The 17,887-nt window shown below is 37.7% G+C and overlaps 1 protein-coding gene across 3 annotated transcripts; it reads right to left on the bottom strand.

Moving 5' to 3' along the window:
- Positions 1 to 779: 779 nt before the first annotated feature.
- Positions 780 to 17,691, bottom strand: LOC131946509 (galanin receptor 2b-like). Of its 3 annotated transcripts, none has more exons than XM_059307328.1 (2): positions 17,290 to 17,691; positions 780 to 5,984 (listed from the first exon to the last, which is right to left on the bottom strand). In XM_059307328.1, exon 2 carries the CDS (start codon positions 5,829 to 5,831, stop codon positions 4,707 to 4,709), a length of 1,125 nt encoding a protein of 374 aa, XP_059163311.1. In that variant the 5' UTR covers positions 5,832 to 5,984; positions 17,290 to 17,691; the 3' UTR covers positions 780 to 4,706. The 3 variants fall into 3 exon arrangements, with proteins under 3 accessions (XP_059163311.1, XP_059163312.1, XP_059163313.1); XM_059307329.1 differs by lacking the exon at positions 17,290 to 17,691 and adding an exon at positions 9,158 to 9,374; XM_059307330.1 differs by lacking the exon at positions 17,290 to 17,691 and adding an exon at positions 6,256 to 6,339.
- Between the last annotated feature and the right edge of the window lie 196 nt (positions 17,692 to 17,887).

Below are 17,887 nucleotides of genomic sequence, written 5' to 3'. Positions count from 1 at the left end.
GGCGAGAAGGGGATGAAGGGGGTAAAGGGGATGGACAGTACATTCTTCAAACTGATAGTCATTTCCATGACGCATTGTTTCAGCTTAGTATAATTTTAAAGCGTACGAAACAGTGTTTAATATTGTTCCAGTGATAATCAACAGTAAATTTATAGGCAAAGTTTCAATTATTAAACTTAATGTTGTCGTATAACTTTAAAACAACAAATAGAAGAGTATACGCAGATGATGTAAACAAACGAGACAGGCGATTGTTTTGTTTATCTAGAAACAAGATGGCTGCCTAGCACACGTGGTTAGTTGCAACCTATCGTGAATTATTTTGATTTACTGTACTATAATATGATTGGTCAAGCGTATCAATGAACCTCTTCCCATTCATAAATTTTACGCGCATGCCCTTATATGGAGTTTAATATAAAATTTTACTTTGTAGAAAACAACTTCTATCCCAATTATTTTTAGAACAAAAGAAAAGGTCACTACACCAGCGGGTACACGAGTGCTTGGCCCTTAGATTGCTGTAAAGTTTATGGTGCCTCGCGGGCAATAAATGATGTAATACCCGCTCGAAGATAGCCGCTGTCCGCGTAGTAGTGTGAAAACTTGCCGGGGGGTACCATGTTTCACATCGCAATAAACGAATAACCGTAAGCTGTAGAAGTCCAAAATGTTCGGGGTAGATAGATAAAAGGTATTAGTATCGAATTAAGAAATAAAAATTTTGGGGAGCAAAATTGACATTTTATCGAAAACATGGGTATCTTGTTCCCTTAATGACTTTGTAACACCAGCAGCGGGCAAGGCTAGCGAGCACGAGCTTGGTGTCTGCCTGAGGTCAGGCCATTGAACTGGAGACCTACATTCGGCGGCAGGCTACGCGGCCTGCTCCACGTAAGGCAGGCTGGCTGGTAAATAACAGCCGTCTGTTCATGGGCCGCTTCAAGTTCGCCTGTCTTTTTATCATAGCAAACCCTAACGCCCTAACTTATACGCTTTTACAACTAAATACGATTTTTAATCGTTTTAGTTTTTTTTAATAAATAGCCCGGTGTATAGGCAGAAAAACGACAACAGTATTTTATCCTATGACCACGTGTTCGGGCAGTGATTTTTTTTACCCCAAAATGTTTATTTACCAGATTAAACTTAAAGCAGAAGAAAAAACGCGATAATTGTTCCCTAAAAACAACATATGGCATACAATGAAAGTAATAATTGCCAGTATTTGTAACAAAGATATTTTTTTTTAAAGTAAAAATCAATTAACTTTCGTACTCTTACAATGTTAGGAAATATTTTCCCAACATTCTTTGATTAAGGGACGTTATTTATTGTTAGACCCCCACCCCTCAAAAATCCGATTATTTTGTACCTGCGGTTAGATATCGATCAATTGTAAATTTCGCAATGTCAGCGTTTAATGTTCGGTTGGAAATGCATCAGACAAGTCTCATTGGCTAGCCATAGGTTTTTTAACATTTGTACTAACATACTTTTAAAACATTAAAATAAAATAAAACAATAGAAAAAATAGATAACAGATTATAACGTTCTTGAGCAAATTATCATACCGTGAAAAATTAGAATTTTAGGCCTATCTTGGCCGATCTAGTGTTTTACAGTAAAAATAATCATTTGAAAATGACGTTAAAGTTAAAATGCTTTAGCTAACTGCTAAACATTATAAAAACAATTTATACGTTTATGTTTCATAATTTTTATGCATGGTCGACCAGCATTAAAATCACTCATGCTTTTAAAATTTTACGAGAAGGTACCAAAGTTTACATTGAAAAACTCAGCAGAATATTTTTATAAAAAAGTAGGCCTACAACCAACAATAATGTATAGGGCATCGGAGTCTCACGATATTACACCGGGAAGAGGCTAGTCCTAGATCTACATCAAATGTTCCGCATGTAGGCCTAATGTAGACAATGGTTATGCAGCGCCACACGGCGGAATGCGTTGCTGTTTTGCCAGGACTGTGCACCGAGGCCATGATTCTATCAGTATCAGTCTAACAAAGCAGATGCAAGCAGCGCATGGGGTGGAGAGGGGGTGGGTTGGGTCATATGCACCTTCACGGTTGTCTACTTCATCTAGCATTTATTTAAGTGTGCTGCATGTGAGACATCTATTTCCATCTAACCACACACAATTGCCTTTACATAAAATGGGTATGTAAATTATGTCAACGTAATATATAAATACTAAGAGATTAATGAAGCTAAAAACGAGCTAAATATTTCTGTTATTCTGCATAAACCCTATGTGCGCCACCTGTGTCTAGTGGTAGTAGCAGCTAGTCTGACCCCGGCGAACACAGCTGAGCTGAGTAATCCAACCAACACCAGTAGGGGATAACCTTGAACTCGGTGTGTTGACTATTCAAATTTAGAACACCAGATATTTTTTAATGGGGTTAACGTATGTAACTTTAAGCTGGGGGGAGGGGGGTAAACTGGAGGAGGGGTGAAATTGATAATGTGGAGCTGAAGTTGACTGTAAAAAATTTGGCCAAGCGCATGACTACTTAGGCCTACTGGTGTTATATGATATATTAAATGATCATATACAGCATTACACAATCTTTGTGGTTGACTGAGTATGCCTTGCTTAGTTACAGTTTACAAACTTGGATGACATTTACCACAACCAAAAATTGGTTTAGCCTTACAATATTTTTTGTAGTTATTCTAGTGATACATTTCTTCATCTTTAAATTGAATCAGCACAAAACATCAAATGTAACAAATACTAGCTTATCTGACAACCCACAAACTGTGGAAAGATGGGGCAAGTAATTTCTCCACTGTAAACCACAGGTTTTTTTTTTATTTAGATCACACGCTTAGCTTGCTACATGCTTCATGTACCAAAACCATTTCTTTACATATTGTTTATAATTATTTTATAACAATACAAGTTCTTATTATAATGGTAATGCTACTTCATAGTAAACAAATGATGACTGCTAGATTGAAATGCTTCATACATAATCAATTGGAAAAAATGTTGGGTATCTTTGACTTTTAAAAAAATTACTTTTGTGTATTTTAATAACAAAAAAATAAATAAGGCAAACCTACCTGTAATGGTTCAAACTTTATAGCAAGCTAGAGTAAGATTAGCCGCTGATAAAATCCCTTTAAACTTAGGAGCTAATTAGGCACTCAGAAAAAAAAGTTTTGATTAAAAATGAATTAAAGAATAACCTGAAGAATATGAAATCTTTTTTAAAATGCATAAAGAAGTGCTGCCAAATTCAGTCTCTGTGTGAACTAAACACAAGAAGGAAAAAATATTGAGCAAACGGATACCATTGCCATTTTGGTGTATTTACACTGACTTTAGAATCAAATTTGAGCATTGAAGCATATTGCCATTTAGCTGAAACTGGTTGGAAATGACACCCTGATAAAAAAAAAAAAACATTTGTTATACTAACATGCTTGTATACTACTAATAGTTTACATTTTATTTTGCTTGATAGTGAACATTTTTTACTAATGTATATTAGCTTGATAGTTAACATAATATTTTTCTAATGTAAGTCTAGATTAGATTGATAGTTAACATTTTATTTGGCTAATGCAGGTCTATATAAGCTTAATAGTTTACATTTTTTACTAATGTATATTGGCTTGATAGTAAAAAAAATGTATAAACAATTACTGTCCATTTTTATCATAGGGTCATTACTGAATGTGGTTTGTATGTAATAGGGAATCAACCAGTCATAAGATGTCCTGAGATATGGATTTAAAACATGACATATACAACTCTATATTATGTGTGAGTACTGTCCAACATATACAAATACACACCTGCATTACTGCCATTTATAATAGAACCCAATTTATGCGTTGAAATACTTGGTTTGAAACACATTTTACACAATTTATGCATTAAAATACTTGGTTTGAAACACATTTCATATGATTATTAAACCAAATATCTTTTTGAAAAAGTGATACCAAAAAAAAAAAAAAAGCCATAGGAAATTCTCCAAGGTGCTTGAAAGGAAACTTCAATAATACATTTATACATTTTTTAGATGAACAATGAAAGACCCAGAAAAAAAAGTGACTCAATAACTGTGAAAGCCAAATTTAAACTTGAGATTTCAATGTACTCCAGAATCACTGTACTTCTCACTTTGATAGCCAACGGAATCTTTGGCCAAAAATATTAAACAAAATATTAGCCCTATTTTTTCAGTCAAATCAATGTGTTCTAGAATACTGTATAGTTATATAATATAAAATAATACAATTTCAAATGAATCAAAAAACAGGAGCAATGTATAACATGAGCAGTTTATCACAAAGTTTTCATCATGGTGACATTTGTTTGTCAAATTGTGATCAGGTTCTAACACCTTGAATTATTTCAAATAAATTCTTACCACACGTATGTTCATGAAACAGGAGCAGTTCTTATTTCATGGCAGTTCAGATAGCAGATACAGAACCACAGACAGCATACTTTATAAGCGGTCATAGGTCCTTTGTCGGCATACTTTGTAAGCAAATATAAGACCGCAGTCAGCATGCTTTGTGAGCAGATATAGGACCAAAGCATACTTTATAAGAAGGAATAGGACCTTCGTCAGCATACTTTGTAACCAGGTGTAGGACAAGATTTTGTTTATTTGGAGTATGTTAGAGGCCCATTCATGCAACAGGAAGGGAGCAGTTCTACCTGAACTCCTCACTCAACTCAATCACCTCATCCTCCTTGCGTATGAGAGGCGTGTGGGACGTGGCCGAGCCGCTGGACGACGTGGACTGGGTCCTGTCGGCGTCCCGGGACCTGGTCTCGTAGGATCCCGCGATGGTCGAGATCTCGCTGTGTGAGGTGCCAGCCTCCAGGTTGGAGTTGAGCGAGTTCTCCATGACGGGCACCATGTTGTAAGTCTTACAGCAACACCTGCATGTACAGCAGGTACAGTTGACGATCTCATCAAAACTATCGCTGAGGTCCGACGCGATTTTAGAGTACAGCACAGGCCTGATTGCTTTGTCGGCCATAACCAGACACAGTAGATAGTTCTTTATGGTTATAGATGTCTCGAAGTTATCATAATCATTCGAGAAGTCATCAACATAAGCATAGTAAACCGCCATGATTCGGTAAGGTAGCTGGCAAACAGCGAAGGCCACAAACATACAAGTCACTAGTCTAGACTGCTCTTTATCCCTTCTAGAGTAGCTGTCGGAACAGTACCTCAAGCCCATGATGTACGTGACCATGTATATGATGGACACCAGACATATTGGAATAAAGGCCGAGAAGGAACCAACAAGCCACGTCTCCTGGATGTACACCTCCTTTTGTTTATAACAAAATCCTTCTTCGTATGAATACAACTGGAGCGTAGGAACACTACACACTAATGCCACCACGTAAAACACGATGTTAACAATCAACAAGTGCATCCCGCGGGGCTGTCTGATTGTGTTTCTGTTCAACAGAAGGATTCCTCGTAGAGCTGACAGCACGACCATCAAGAAAGCCGCCACGAAGCCGCACATATGCATCAGGTACGTACTCCCTTTGCACCAAATCTCCGAATTTAAATTGCTGAGTTGATGCATATCAGTGACGTAATACGGCACACTGATGAGAATGGACAGGGTATCAGCTATACTCAGCCCGCCGAATACTGTGTAGAAGTCTGTTCGTAGTTTGGGACGAATAATCAGGGCTCGAAGCATCAGAAGGTTACCGACAACTCCGACTAGACCGATCATGGTCATCATGATGGACGCCATCAGAACGTCGTGAGTTATCGTCCCCATGTTGCCGTATGCCACGCTCATCTTGTGTTCAAGGTTGCCAGATTTTTTACATTCAGATGCCTGCGCTCTTGAAGGTGTCTACAGTATTTTTGTTTCTAATTCAGTTTCTAGATATGTTGGACCAGTAAAATTGGTTAACTGTCGTCACATTCTTGGCGTTTCTTCATGTCTGGTCTGAAATATTAAGTTTAAAAAAGAGTTAAGATTGTGTATAGAAAATCTAATTTTTGTAACGAAATCTAAGTAGACACAATCACAACGAATGTAATATAACGAAGGTTATTGATATCTTTATGTGGACACTAGCATGCCATTACCTTCCCCATATCGCACAATAACCTTAGATCATGAAACAATTTATTGGAGTACATAAACCTGTTTAATATCGGTGGAAATTTTATAGTCTTAATCCTTAAGCTTAATCAATTGAAAAATTAATACCTACAACATGAAAGATACGTTTTTTTTCTCTCCAAAATACAGGTTATACCATCGTAGTCTGATAAAGTAGATCTAGATCAAGTATTTTAAAAAAGCTGACGGGTATGTAGGCCTATTTAGTAATGCAGACAATGGCTAGTTAAGCAAAACTTCGTGGCAGTAAAAACAGTACAGAAATAAAGCTTGAAGAGTTCGAGTGGACGGGACCAGCATCACAGATATCTAGCGTTTCTATGACAACCGAACCCAGTACATTGCTGTTTCACGTTCAGAATTTTACTCACACCAGTCCTACACGGCAAGGACATGATAAGAGAGTGAGGTCGTGTGTGTGAGCACTTCACATACACACGTTATCTGGCAGAGAAAAACATTGCTATATGTAAAAATATGGATATCTCTCTGTTTAAGTTATGCATAACTTTGTGTTTAAATGATGGATAAATTCATGTTTAAGCTATAGATAACTTTATGTTTAAGTTATGGATAACTTAATGCTGAAATAATAGATTGTTTTATATTTAAGTTATTTATAACATTATGTTTAATTATGGATAACTATGTTTAAGTTATATATATTTTACAATTTAAATCGCGGATAACTACTATTATTTAAGGTCACTATAAAGTTAATTAGTTAGCTGAATAACTTACGCCTGTAAAACAAAAATGCCAGCATTATTACAAGCAGCATTAAAACACAATGACTACGATAACGCTACCAGAACTTCAAACACAATCCTCATCTTATACCAGCACCGTACCAACCCTATCCTCCCCTACCCGCAGCATGGCAGACTCTACCAAGACAAGATCAGGTGGTTGACCGTTGTGTCTGAGGAAACTGCGTGCTTGGGTGGGAAGGTAAATGACCAGCAACCTAAGATCACGTGGTAGTCACGTTAGTAGCCCCCCTCCCCTCTTGTAAGCCTGCTGATAAAGAGTATACAAGAGGAGGTTAATGTGAACATCTTCTTTCCCCCCCCCCCCCCCACACACACAGTATCTACAATTTTACAGACATCCATTGTTTGGATGCACATTTGTATTTTTAAAATAAATCGGGAGCGATCTCCCCTAAACTTTCTCGAATATTCTTTTATAAAAAAAAACAAGGATGAGAACTCGGGATATAGACATGAATTTTAATCCATTTTAAATACTTAAACTTTTAAAAATAGAATAAAATCTCGTAGAAAAAAGAATTGCACACCTGTGAACGCCAAATAAAACGTGCATAATAGGGCGGAATATTATTAGTTTTAATTTCCATTAGTTTTTTTTGAGAAGTCGGAAATAGCGTAAATTAGTAATCCCAATCAATGGAAATTACTCAAAATTTGACAGAAGGTAGAGAATTAGATCTTTTACATACATGTGAAATTTCATTTATCTATCTGAAATAGTACTCAAGTTATAGGCTTTTGAAAAATTCAAAGCAGAAAAAGTACCACTTCCGGTTATCGGAAATCGCTATACGATTTTGATAAAATACTTATATATGAAATTTCATCAACCTAGCTATAACGGTACTCAAGTTATCGTGTTTACACACAGACAGACACACACACAGACAACGGACAGATTTGCAAAGTCCAGTTTTTACGACTCGATAACGCATAAAACGCCAAAATGTTTATATATTTGTATTTATAATTTTTGCCTGATTAAAATAAGTCCTCTATACTCCGGATGTGATGAAGGCCTGAGGAGTAAAACGGTGAAAACTGTCTAAATTTCATGTCATTTTTGTGCACGATTACAATACTTTCTGTATACTTCGTATATACGAGAAAGTAAAAAACGCGCATTTTTTTCTATTTCGGATAGTAAGACTATATTATTAAGAGACTAGCTCTATCTATATAAAGTAGTTGATAGACTAGGTCAATCTAATTGAAGCAGTTGAGCTACCGAGTCTATTTAGTTGAATGCTAAGGCTAAGACAATATGTGATGGCTCATTAAACATCTCATTACATTGAAAATTAGATATTCTCGTGTTGTCATCGGAAAGAACTTTATCTTGAAACCGCTACAGTAACAGTGAGTGAAAATTTAGTAACATGATTCGACACATTCCCAGACAGAGGCAGACAGACGAGGGCAGACAGGCAGGGGCGTAGCGAGGGGGGGGGGGGTGCGGACCGCACCGGGTGACACCATTTAGGGGGGTGACACCAAGGCAAAAAAATAGCAAAATGTATAGAGAAAAATTTGAGGGGGGGGGGGGGGGGGGTGCAAACGAAAGTTTGAGGGGGTGGGGTGCAAATCGAAAAATCGAAAGTTTGATGGGGGGGTGCAAATCGAAAGTTTGAGGGTGGGAGGGGGTGCAAATCGAAAATCTGTCCCCGGGAAGGGTCGCTACGACTCTGGGAGGGTGACACCATTAAGTGGCGCACCGGGTAACACCCGACCTCGCTACGCCACTGCAGACAGGCATATATTTTGGCTAAAAGAAACGCTTATAAAATTGTTTTTAAGATTATATGGAACTCAATTGTTCTAAATGGCAGTAGAAAAAAGACAGCCTACATTTGCATGCTACGTAAATCAACAGGGTACTACTTCGAGTCACACGTAATCCTCTAGTTTAGTTAGACTCTGTTGCACACTACATAAAGCTTGGTTTGTTTTTGTTGCTTGTTATGTCAATAATATACAGATCAGGTTACATGTGAACTTGAGCATGCGTGAGTACAGGAGTGTGAGGAGAATAGTGTGAGGAGAATAGTGTGAGGAGAATAGTGTGGGGGAGAGGAATACACTAAGAATATGCTTGATTAGAGGTGCATGTATTTTGGATTAAAATTCTAACCTCTAAAATTACACATCTCAAGAAAACTAAAAGCCTAGAAGAAAGTGATAACAAGCTAAAACAGGCTTATAAAAGATTATGTATCTTACCGGCTTAGACCCTAATTAAATTATAAAGCCAACACAGAATTCTAAATGCGAACTGGAATAACTAGAAACAAAGAAAGCCATTTTTTCTGCGCTTTAAAAAAAACAGTCCAACGCTGGATTGAATATTGAGAACAATGTCCACTTGGGAATAAAAATCTAAAACTACAAGTGACTAATTCTTGATTGGGGCAGACAGCTGTTGGTGAACAACGACCGTTATCGGACAGCTGGGCAAGTGACGCCAGTCGACCTTGGTTTGTTGATTTCGCCCCGTCAGTCACACGATGTGGGTTATCTCCCTCTTGTGCTTATGGTATGTTCGCCTTATTTATGTCTTCATGCATGCACCGTGTCTCTTGGCAAGCAGCAGGAGAAGGGATTTAACCATACCACAGTATTATGTAAATAAATTTAACCATACCACAGTATTATGTAAATAAATTTAACCATACCACAGTATTATGTAAATAAATTTAACCATATCACAGTATTATGTGAATAAATTTACCCATACCACAGTATTATGTGAATAAATTTAACCATACCACAGTATTATGTAAATAAATTAAACCATACCACAGTATTATGTAAATAAATTTAACCATACCACAGTATTATGTGAATAAATTTAACCATACCACAGTATTATGTAAATAAATTTAACCATACCACAGTATTATGTAAATAAATTTAACCATACCACAGTATTATGTGAATAAATTTAACCATACCACAGTATTATGTGAATAAATTTAACCATACCACAGTATTTTGTAAATAAATTTAACCATACCACAGTATTATGTGAATAAATTTAACCATACCACAGTATTATGTAAATAAATTTAACCATACCACAGTATTATGTGAATAAATTTAACCATACCACAGTATTATGTGAATAAATTTAACCATACCACAGTATTATGTAAATAATTTAACCATACCACAGTATTATGTATATAAATTTAACCATACCACAGTATTATGTAAATAAATTTAACCATACCACAGTATTATGTAAATAAATTTAACCATACCACAGTATTATGTAAATACATTTAAGCATACCACAACAACATGTGAATTAATGTAACCATATCCCAACAAAATGTGAATTAATTTAACCATATCCCAACAAAATGTGAATTAATGTAACCATACTTAAGGTCAGAGGCGTAGCGAGGGGGGTGCGGGGGGTGCGGACAGCACCGGGTGACACCAAGGCAAAAAATAGCAAAATATATAGAGAAAAATGATAATTCCACTTAATTAAGTGATTAATACGAGTGTTAAATAGTCTTTTAAGAGGTGCAAATCGAAAGTTTGAGGGACGGGGTGCAAATCGAAAGTTTGAGGGGGGGGGGGTGCAAATCGAAAGTTGAAAGTTTGTCCCCGGGAAGGGTCGCTACGCCTCTGGGGGTGACACCATTAAGTGTGCCGCACCGGGTGACACCCGACCTCGCTACGCCACTGCTTAAGGGACGTGTGAATTAATTTAATTATACCCAAGGAAAATGTGAACTAATTTTACCATACCCAAGCTCGCTGGAGATTCTGGGACCCTCACCGTTAAGTAAAAATATGTAAATATATGCTTAATGAAGGGTTGTCCACAAAATATGACCTCATGAAAATATAGCCGATGTTTTAAATAAAACATTTAAACGAATTGCATGCCACGACACAGCTCTTAAACTCCCCATCCACCAAGTGGCATCTCATCACAAACGTCCGACCCCATCTCCTAGATCAGGGGTCTCCAAACTACGCCCCGCGGGCCGGATGCGGCCCGCGATGTCCTCTCATCCGGCCCGCAGAGACCCTTTTGTCCACGGAAAACCCGTTTGTTGGTGATGATGAGGAACTTTGCTCAGAAAAATCAAAGACATTTCTGGAAGAAACTGGCCCCCGAACTGAAATTTGATAGTTAATGCGGCCCTCGGACTGAAAAGTTTGGAGACCCCTGTCCTAGATCATTTATGGACGACCTCCCCCATCCTCTCTGCACTCCCCCGCTCCCCAATGATTTCCATATTGACTGAATAGCTAGCGAATCATTTTCATCAATGGCGTTAGGTAGAGGCTAACTAATGGAAAATATTGGCCAAAATAAGCTTAAGAGAGGATGTATCGTTTTGTAATGGAAATATTGACCTACTTGTTAAGTGCGCAGAATGCTTGTCGGAAAACTAGGTTAACCCTATCTATATCACTCAGCGAGAGAAAGAACAACTCGTAGGGAGACCTAGGACAAAGGTACTAGGGACTGTCCTAGTGGACATCACAAACTTGTAGGACAGTGGTACTAGGGACTGTCTAAGTGGACATCACAAACTTTGACAGTGGTACTAGGGACTGTCCTAGTGGACATCACAAACTTGGACAGTGGTACTAGGGACTGTCTTAGTGGACATCACAAACTTGTCGGACAGTGGTACTAGGGACTGTCTTAGTGGACATCACAAACTTGGACAGTGGTACTAGGGACTGTCTTAGTGGACATCACAAACTTGGACAGTGGTACTAGGGACTGTCCTAGTGGACATCACAAACTTGGACAGTGGTACTAGGGACTGTCTTAGTGGACATCACAAACTTGTAGGACAGTGGTACCAGGGACTGTCTAAAGGGGACATCACAAACTTGGACAGTGGTACTAGGGACTGTCCTAGTGGACATCACAAACTTGTCGGACAGTGGTACTAGGGACTGTCCTAGTGGACATCACAAACTTGGACAGTGGTACTAGGGACTGTCCTAGTGGACATCACAAACTTGTCGGACAGTGGTACTAGGGACTGTCCTAGTGGACATCACAAACTTGTCGGACAGTGGTACTAGGGACTGTCTTAGTGGACATCACAAACTTGGACAGTGGTACTAGGGGCTGTCTTAGTGGACATCACAAACTTGGACAGTGGTACTAGGGACTGTCCTAGTGGACATCACAAACTTGTAGGACAGTGGTACTAGGGACTGTCTTAGTGGACATCACAAACTTGTAGGACAGTGGTACTAGGGACTGTCTTAGTGGACATCACAAACTTGTAGGACAGTGGTACTAGGGACTGTCTTAGTGGACATCACAAACTTGGACAGTGGTACTAGGGACTGTCCTAGTGGACAGCACAAACTTGGACAGTGGTACTAGGGACTGTCTTAGTGGACATCACAAACTTGTAGGACAGTGGTACTAGGGACTGTCTTAGTGGACATCACAAACTTGTAGGACAGTGGTACTAGGGACTGTCTTAGTGGACATCACAAACTTGTAGGACAGTGGTACTGTCTCAAGGTTTAACTTTGGATACCTGGCAATCATTTGTCTGTTAGTAAGATTGTTTGTTACACCTTGGACTAATTACAGCCAGAGAGTGGTAAACAAAGGGAAGTAAACAAAGGTAGATAAACAACTAGATAGAAATAATTTGTTACAAATCTTGATTTCGTTAGTGTAAGAATTCTCGTATATTTTTATATGGTGTTCACTACATGGTAGGTAAAGTAACAGTTCATCGTATGTCTTCCCATCATAAGTGAACTTTAAGTGAATCTTCAATTATGTAACTGTAGGGTATATTTTTAGCTAACTGTAGTATTACACAGCGGCAGGAATAAATCATAGAAAAAAATGTAGTTCTTACGGTAATGCACTTTTTTACACCATTAAATTGATAGAATTATATTTATCCTCAGGTTTTGTAGTATGCCAAATTCAGAGCTGCACTATTTTAATATTCCACAAACTTTTGTGATTCACAACTATTTCTAAAATAAACTCCTGCAGCATTATGCTAAAATTAACCAAAACCTTTTAATCTGAGAAACATGCAAGTGACCCCACCCCACTAGCTGTCAAACGTAAACAAACAAAATCTCGATCATGTTATTTCAGCAGGTTAGTGCAAATGGGTTGCATCTAACGATGTACGTTCTCAAGCTATGTGTCGGGGAACTTTTGTTTGTAATGGAAAATATATTTTCCTACATGCACAACGAATCTATATTACACATCACGCTAATGAACTTGGTAAATGGCAATGAATGCAAATGATTGTATATTTACTTCAAACAATAAGAGTACTACACATTACAAACAATTAATTCAGTCAATAAGGTTGGACAACATAGAACAAACAATCTACTTAAGTCAAGAGATAGGACAACATAGGACAAACAATCTACTTCAGTCAAGAGATAGGACAACATAGGACAAACAATCAACTTCAGTCAAGAGATAGGACAACATAGGACAAACAATCAACTTTAGTCAAGAGATAGGACAACATAGGACAAACAATCAACTTCAGTCAAGAGATAGGACAACATAGGACTTCAGTCAACAAGAGATAAAACAACTCAGGACATTCGACTAGCAAACTTTAACGTTACCTACCACTTGGCTTATCTACTAACGAAATAAAAAGAGAACATACATTAATTTTACCACAGAGGTCTGGAAAACAAGCTGGCAACACGACCAAAAACCCGGACAACTGGTTCTCTAAACCACAACAAAACCTGCCCGACCAAGCGAGTAGCAAAGAAATACGTTACGCCTCTCATTGTATGTTACTGGTGTGTATGTGGCCTTTGACTGGTTGGCTTGCCTGAGTAAACTATGGATTTATTTTGTTTGATTGTTTAACCTTGTTTTAATTACAAGACTTGGGTGGCTGCCATCCGACACGAGATTTTAGAACCCCTGGAGTCAAGGGCAGGTGACGTCACCTTACCAGGCTGTGCCGATTGTGGCAGACTGATGTTGTGAGGACGGCTAGTAGTAGCTGTTACAGAATTAGCATCAGTGGGAAGAAAGGAAAAATGAATACTGAATATGGTTCTTATCGATTAGCCGTACCCTGATATATCTATAATAGGAAACTATGATCACGATGCGCTCACTCGTAACTTAGGGTTGTAGATCTACAACGCAGCCTTGAAAACGGATTTTTTAATCTGAATTTTAAGATATCGACTAGTTTTATGGTTAGAAATTAGGGCTAGGCGTATGGTAGTTGGGGTTAGGTATACGGTTAACACTGACATAACATTAGCAAGTCATGTGTGTATTTAGTTAACTACCGGTAACCTAACACCCCCTTTTTAAGAAGATTCTATTATCGGACACTGGTATAAAAAAATCCCCGATTATTTTTCAACAATGTTTGTATTGCTCTAATGCCAAAACATGTTTTCATAAAGGAATAGATTACCAATGGTGTTGTGCCACTAAAGTGGCGCCCTCTATGCAGCCTGTGTTGATGTTGTAGGATCGGTGACAAGCAAGCCAGCTCTACCTATTTACTACGCCAAACAGCTTTAACAAAAATAGGTTAACGCAGCTGCGGTTGCATTCATTTTTTTCCCCAATTTAGATCAGCGGTCCTCAAACTATGGTTCCGTTACACTTGTTAATTCTTTAGATTTGTAAAGAGGCTCATGAGTGTAAAGGAGAGCATTTATAAACTAACAGAAATAGAATAGATAATTTTAAGTAAAACAGGCGAATAAAGATTACGTTTAGAAGCGAGCTATAATTTTATAATCAACCTTTCAATTTTCTTTCACGGCTGAATATATATATATATATATATATATATATATATATATATATATATATATATATATATATATATATATATATATATATATATATATATATATATATATTCATACATATGCAGCGTGTATATTAACTTTCATGTCCTAAGTGTACAACCATTATCTGCCCACTCTCAGTAACAGAAGTTATTTTTATCGTTATTCGATACATCAAGCAATCAGCAGAGCTTCCAATGGCAATAAAAAAATGGCAGAGGTATCAGATAACATTAGAGCGGTTAAACATGTACATGGCCAATACGCAAATGTGTGTTAGTTTCGACAGCTGAGTGATACTGTTCTCTAGTAGGACCAAAGAGTTAGAAATTATGGTTCATATGCTGACTCTCATGTTAGTTTTCTACTATTTTCGACACCAGTGGATTGGCTACAACTACTTATCAGTCGATAAAGATACGTCATCCCTAAACCCCGAGTCTTACTTTGAGCTCACCCCCAAGGCACGTCCATAATAAAGGAAGTCAGCTAAACACGCCGACTTCCCGTCTTCCGTCCTGCCCCTTTCTGACACTTATCACAAATTGTAGTTAGATAATGTAATTAGTTTTTACCACTCTCGTGAAATAACCACAGTACAAAATTATAGCAAGTGTTGGAGTGAAGAGTGAAGTAAAGCTCCCTTTCAAACCTGACGGTCTATGGGGCAAGCAAAGAGGAGTTCACCAGAGTTTCTTCCAGTCTACACCAACCCCACACCCCACCCCCCCCCCCACGAACGAAATGGAATTTATATAGAAAATATATACTTTTAACAGTGTTCGCCTTCCATTCCCCCCCCCCCCCCACTCCCAATCCTGAGAAAAAAAGTCTGGAAGAAACACTGAAGTTCACCTGTTTCTGTGACCTAATAGCATATGAAGGGATAGTGTGGTCAGCACTATACCCAACTGCCTTTACTTTCCCTAACGTGAGTCAGGTATCCATCAGAGTTGGGTGGACTCAGGGACGTTCTACGGACTCGAAACCGGATTCGAACTCGAGACTTTCGGGTTAGCAGTCGTGTGCTCTGATTGGAAGTGTGGTACACACACTAAATGTAGTACATCGACGTCAGATAGTGGGGACAACTCATTAAAAGTCGACATGCTAATTAATTAATAATATTGATTAAAATATGTATAAATATTGTAATTTTTACTAACCAAAATGTCTATTTACGGTAATATTATATTAAATGTATTTGTATACGGTAATATTAATTAAAATAGTATTATACGTGGTAAAATTAATTAAAAATCTTTATACACGGTTATATTAATTAAAATATATTTATTAAAGTTTATTTTAATTAACAGGCGTTAGAATGGCTAATGAATAAACAACGGGTGATAATATATTTTTTAAAAGATTGTGCAATCTTCCTTCAAAAAAAAAAACCGGCGAGTTGAATAAAACGCATTAATTGCAGGCAGTGTAATTTACATTTCCTACCCCCACCCCCTTTCCCCATGTCACACATTGTCACTGCAGTAATAAAACTCACCTTTTTAGGTGAGTGACGTCAATTAGCACAACGACTAACCCTTGCATAAACCCAAAGGTAATCAAACAAGAAACATTTATAGCTATTGCTGTCGATAATAAAAGCTATACGATTGTGTGTGGGCATGGATATTCTACAATAATGAAACAATAATTCCTGGCAACAGTGGCGTAGCCAGGATCGTCTCAAGGGGGGGTTCCAATTTTTACCCGGGGACAAACTTTCGATTTGCACCCCCCCCCTCAAACTTTCGATTTGCACCCCCCCCCTCAAACTTTCGATTTGCACCCCCCCCAAACTTTCGATTTGCACCCCCCCCCCTCAAACTTTCGATTTGCACCCCCCCCCCTCAAACTTTCGATTTGCACCCCCCCTCAAACTTTCGATTTGCACCCCCCCCCTCATACTTTTTTATATATACCGAGGGGTCTATGGGGGGGGGGGTTATGACCCCCCCTAACCCCCCCCTGCCTACGCCACTGCCTGGCAATCCATACACTATAGATCTTCAACGACAAATTAATGCTCCTTTTACATTTTAGTCAACATAAAGTTCATAATGACTATTAATAACTACGTATTGTATTGTGCTTTCTTATTACATGCAACATAAAACGTTAACCAGAGTCAAACAAATTGAAACATTTACGGAAAATACTAGATCTAGATCTAGATCTAGATTCTAGATCTACATTCTATAGTCAGTGCTGAACTTGAACAAAATTAATGCGTAATTATTTTAATTGGTTAATTAAGAAAATCATAAAATTAAGCATTGGGGTTTTCTAAGGTTGGTATCTAAATAGAAAACAAAGAGCCACTGCAACACACTGTTTACTAACATTTAACACATGTGTAGTTTTATGAACGTCGGACTGGCAGATCGATGATTGAGAACCATCATAGAATAGAGAAATAAAAAAAACTAGGTCACATGTACAGCTGATTTCAGAACCCGAGGTCATTCAGCTTTTTAAAAACAGTAAAATACTGATAAAAATAGCTTTAATAATTTACTTACCGGTAAACAAGAAAACTATGTCTATGAATAATGTAGATGATATTCCGTAACACTGACACTTGTTTTTCGGTGTGTAATCATGTATGTAATTCACCGAACTCATCTGTTATTGTTACAGCACTTTGTTGTTGCATAGTGGGTAATACTGTACAACACTCGCTGCCGCTACGATTGGTGCACACCACAAAAGAAGTCAACTTCAGTCTAACACGTCAGTAATATTGTTTTTTACTAATGCATAACAGCTAATAATATAATCCATTAACAATTTGATGAACAAAATTCATTTGAAACACATTTTAATGCAAAAACTTCGCATTTAGCTCCGTAGGTTTATCCACGACGAATAAAACTAAAAGCAAGCCACAGCCCAAGTGACTGCAGTGAACCGAAACTCGAAAGGTTGACCGACATGCGCACTTGATATTCTCTCTCATAGCAGACGGAGAAAGCCGGTTAGAGAAGCGAGGTTTTTTTTTTTTTTGGAATGTGTTGTTTTAGACTTTACACTGTATCAGAAATAAAAGACATTTTTACAAACCTTGAAAATAAGTTATTAAAATTATTTTGTTGTATAAACTACATTTGACTAAAGTGA

Source organism: Physella acuta, unplaced genomic scaffold (genome assembly GCF_028476545.2).
Source record: "Physella acuta isolate Inbredline_101_S28 unplaced genomic scaffold, ASM2847654v3 ptg000562l, whole genome shotgun sequence".
NCBI classification, from domain to species: Eukaryota; Metazoa; Mollusca; class Gastropoda; family Physidae; genus Physella; species Physella acuta.
The sequence above is the reverse complement of the archived record's forward strand: the minus strand, read 5'-3'. Positions and strand labels throughout refer to the sequence as shown.

What these genes read in the sequence shown, in the direction of transcription:
- LOC131946509 (XM_059307328.1), bottom strand. Translation starts at nt 5,831, where the DNA reads ATGAGCGTGGCATACGGCAACATGGGGACGATAACTCACGACGTTCTG.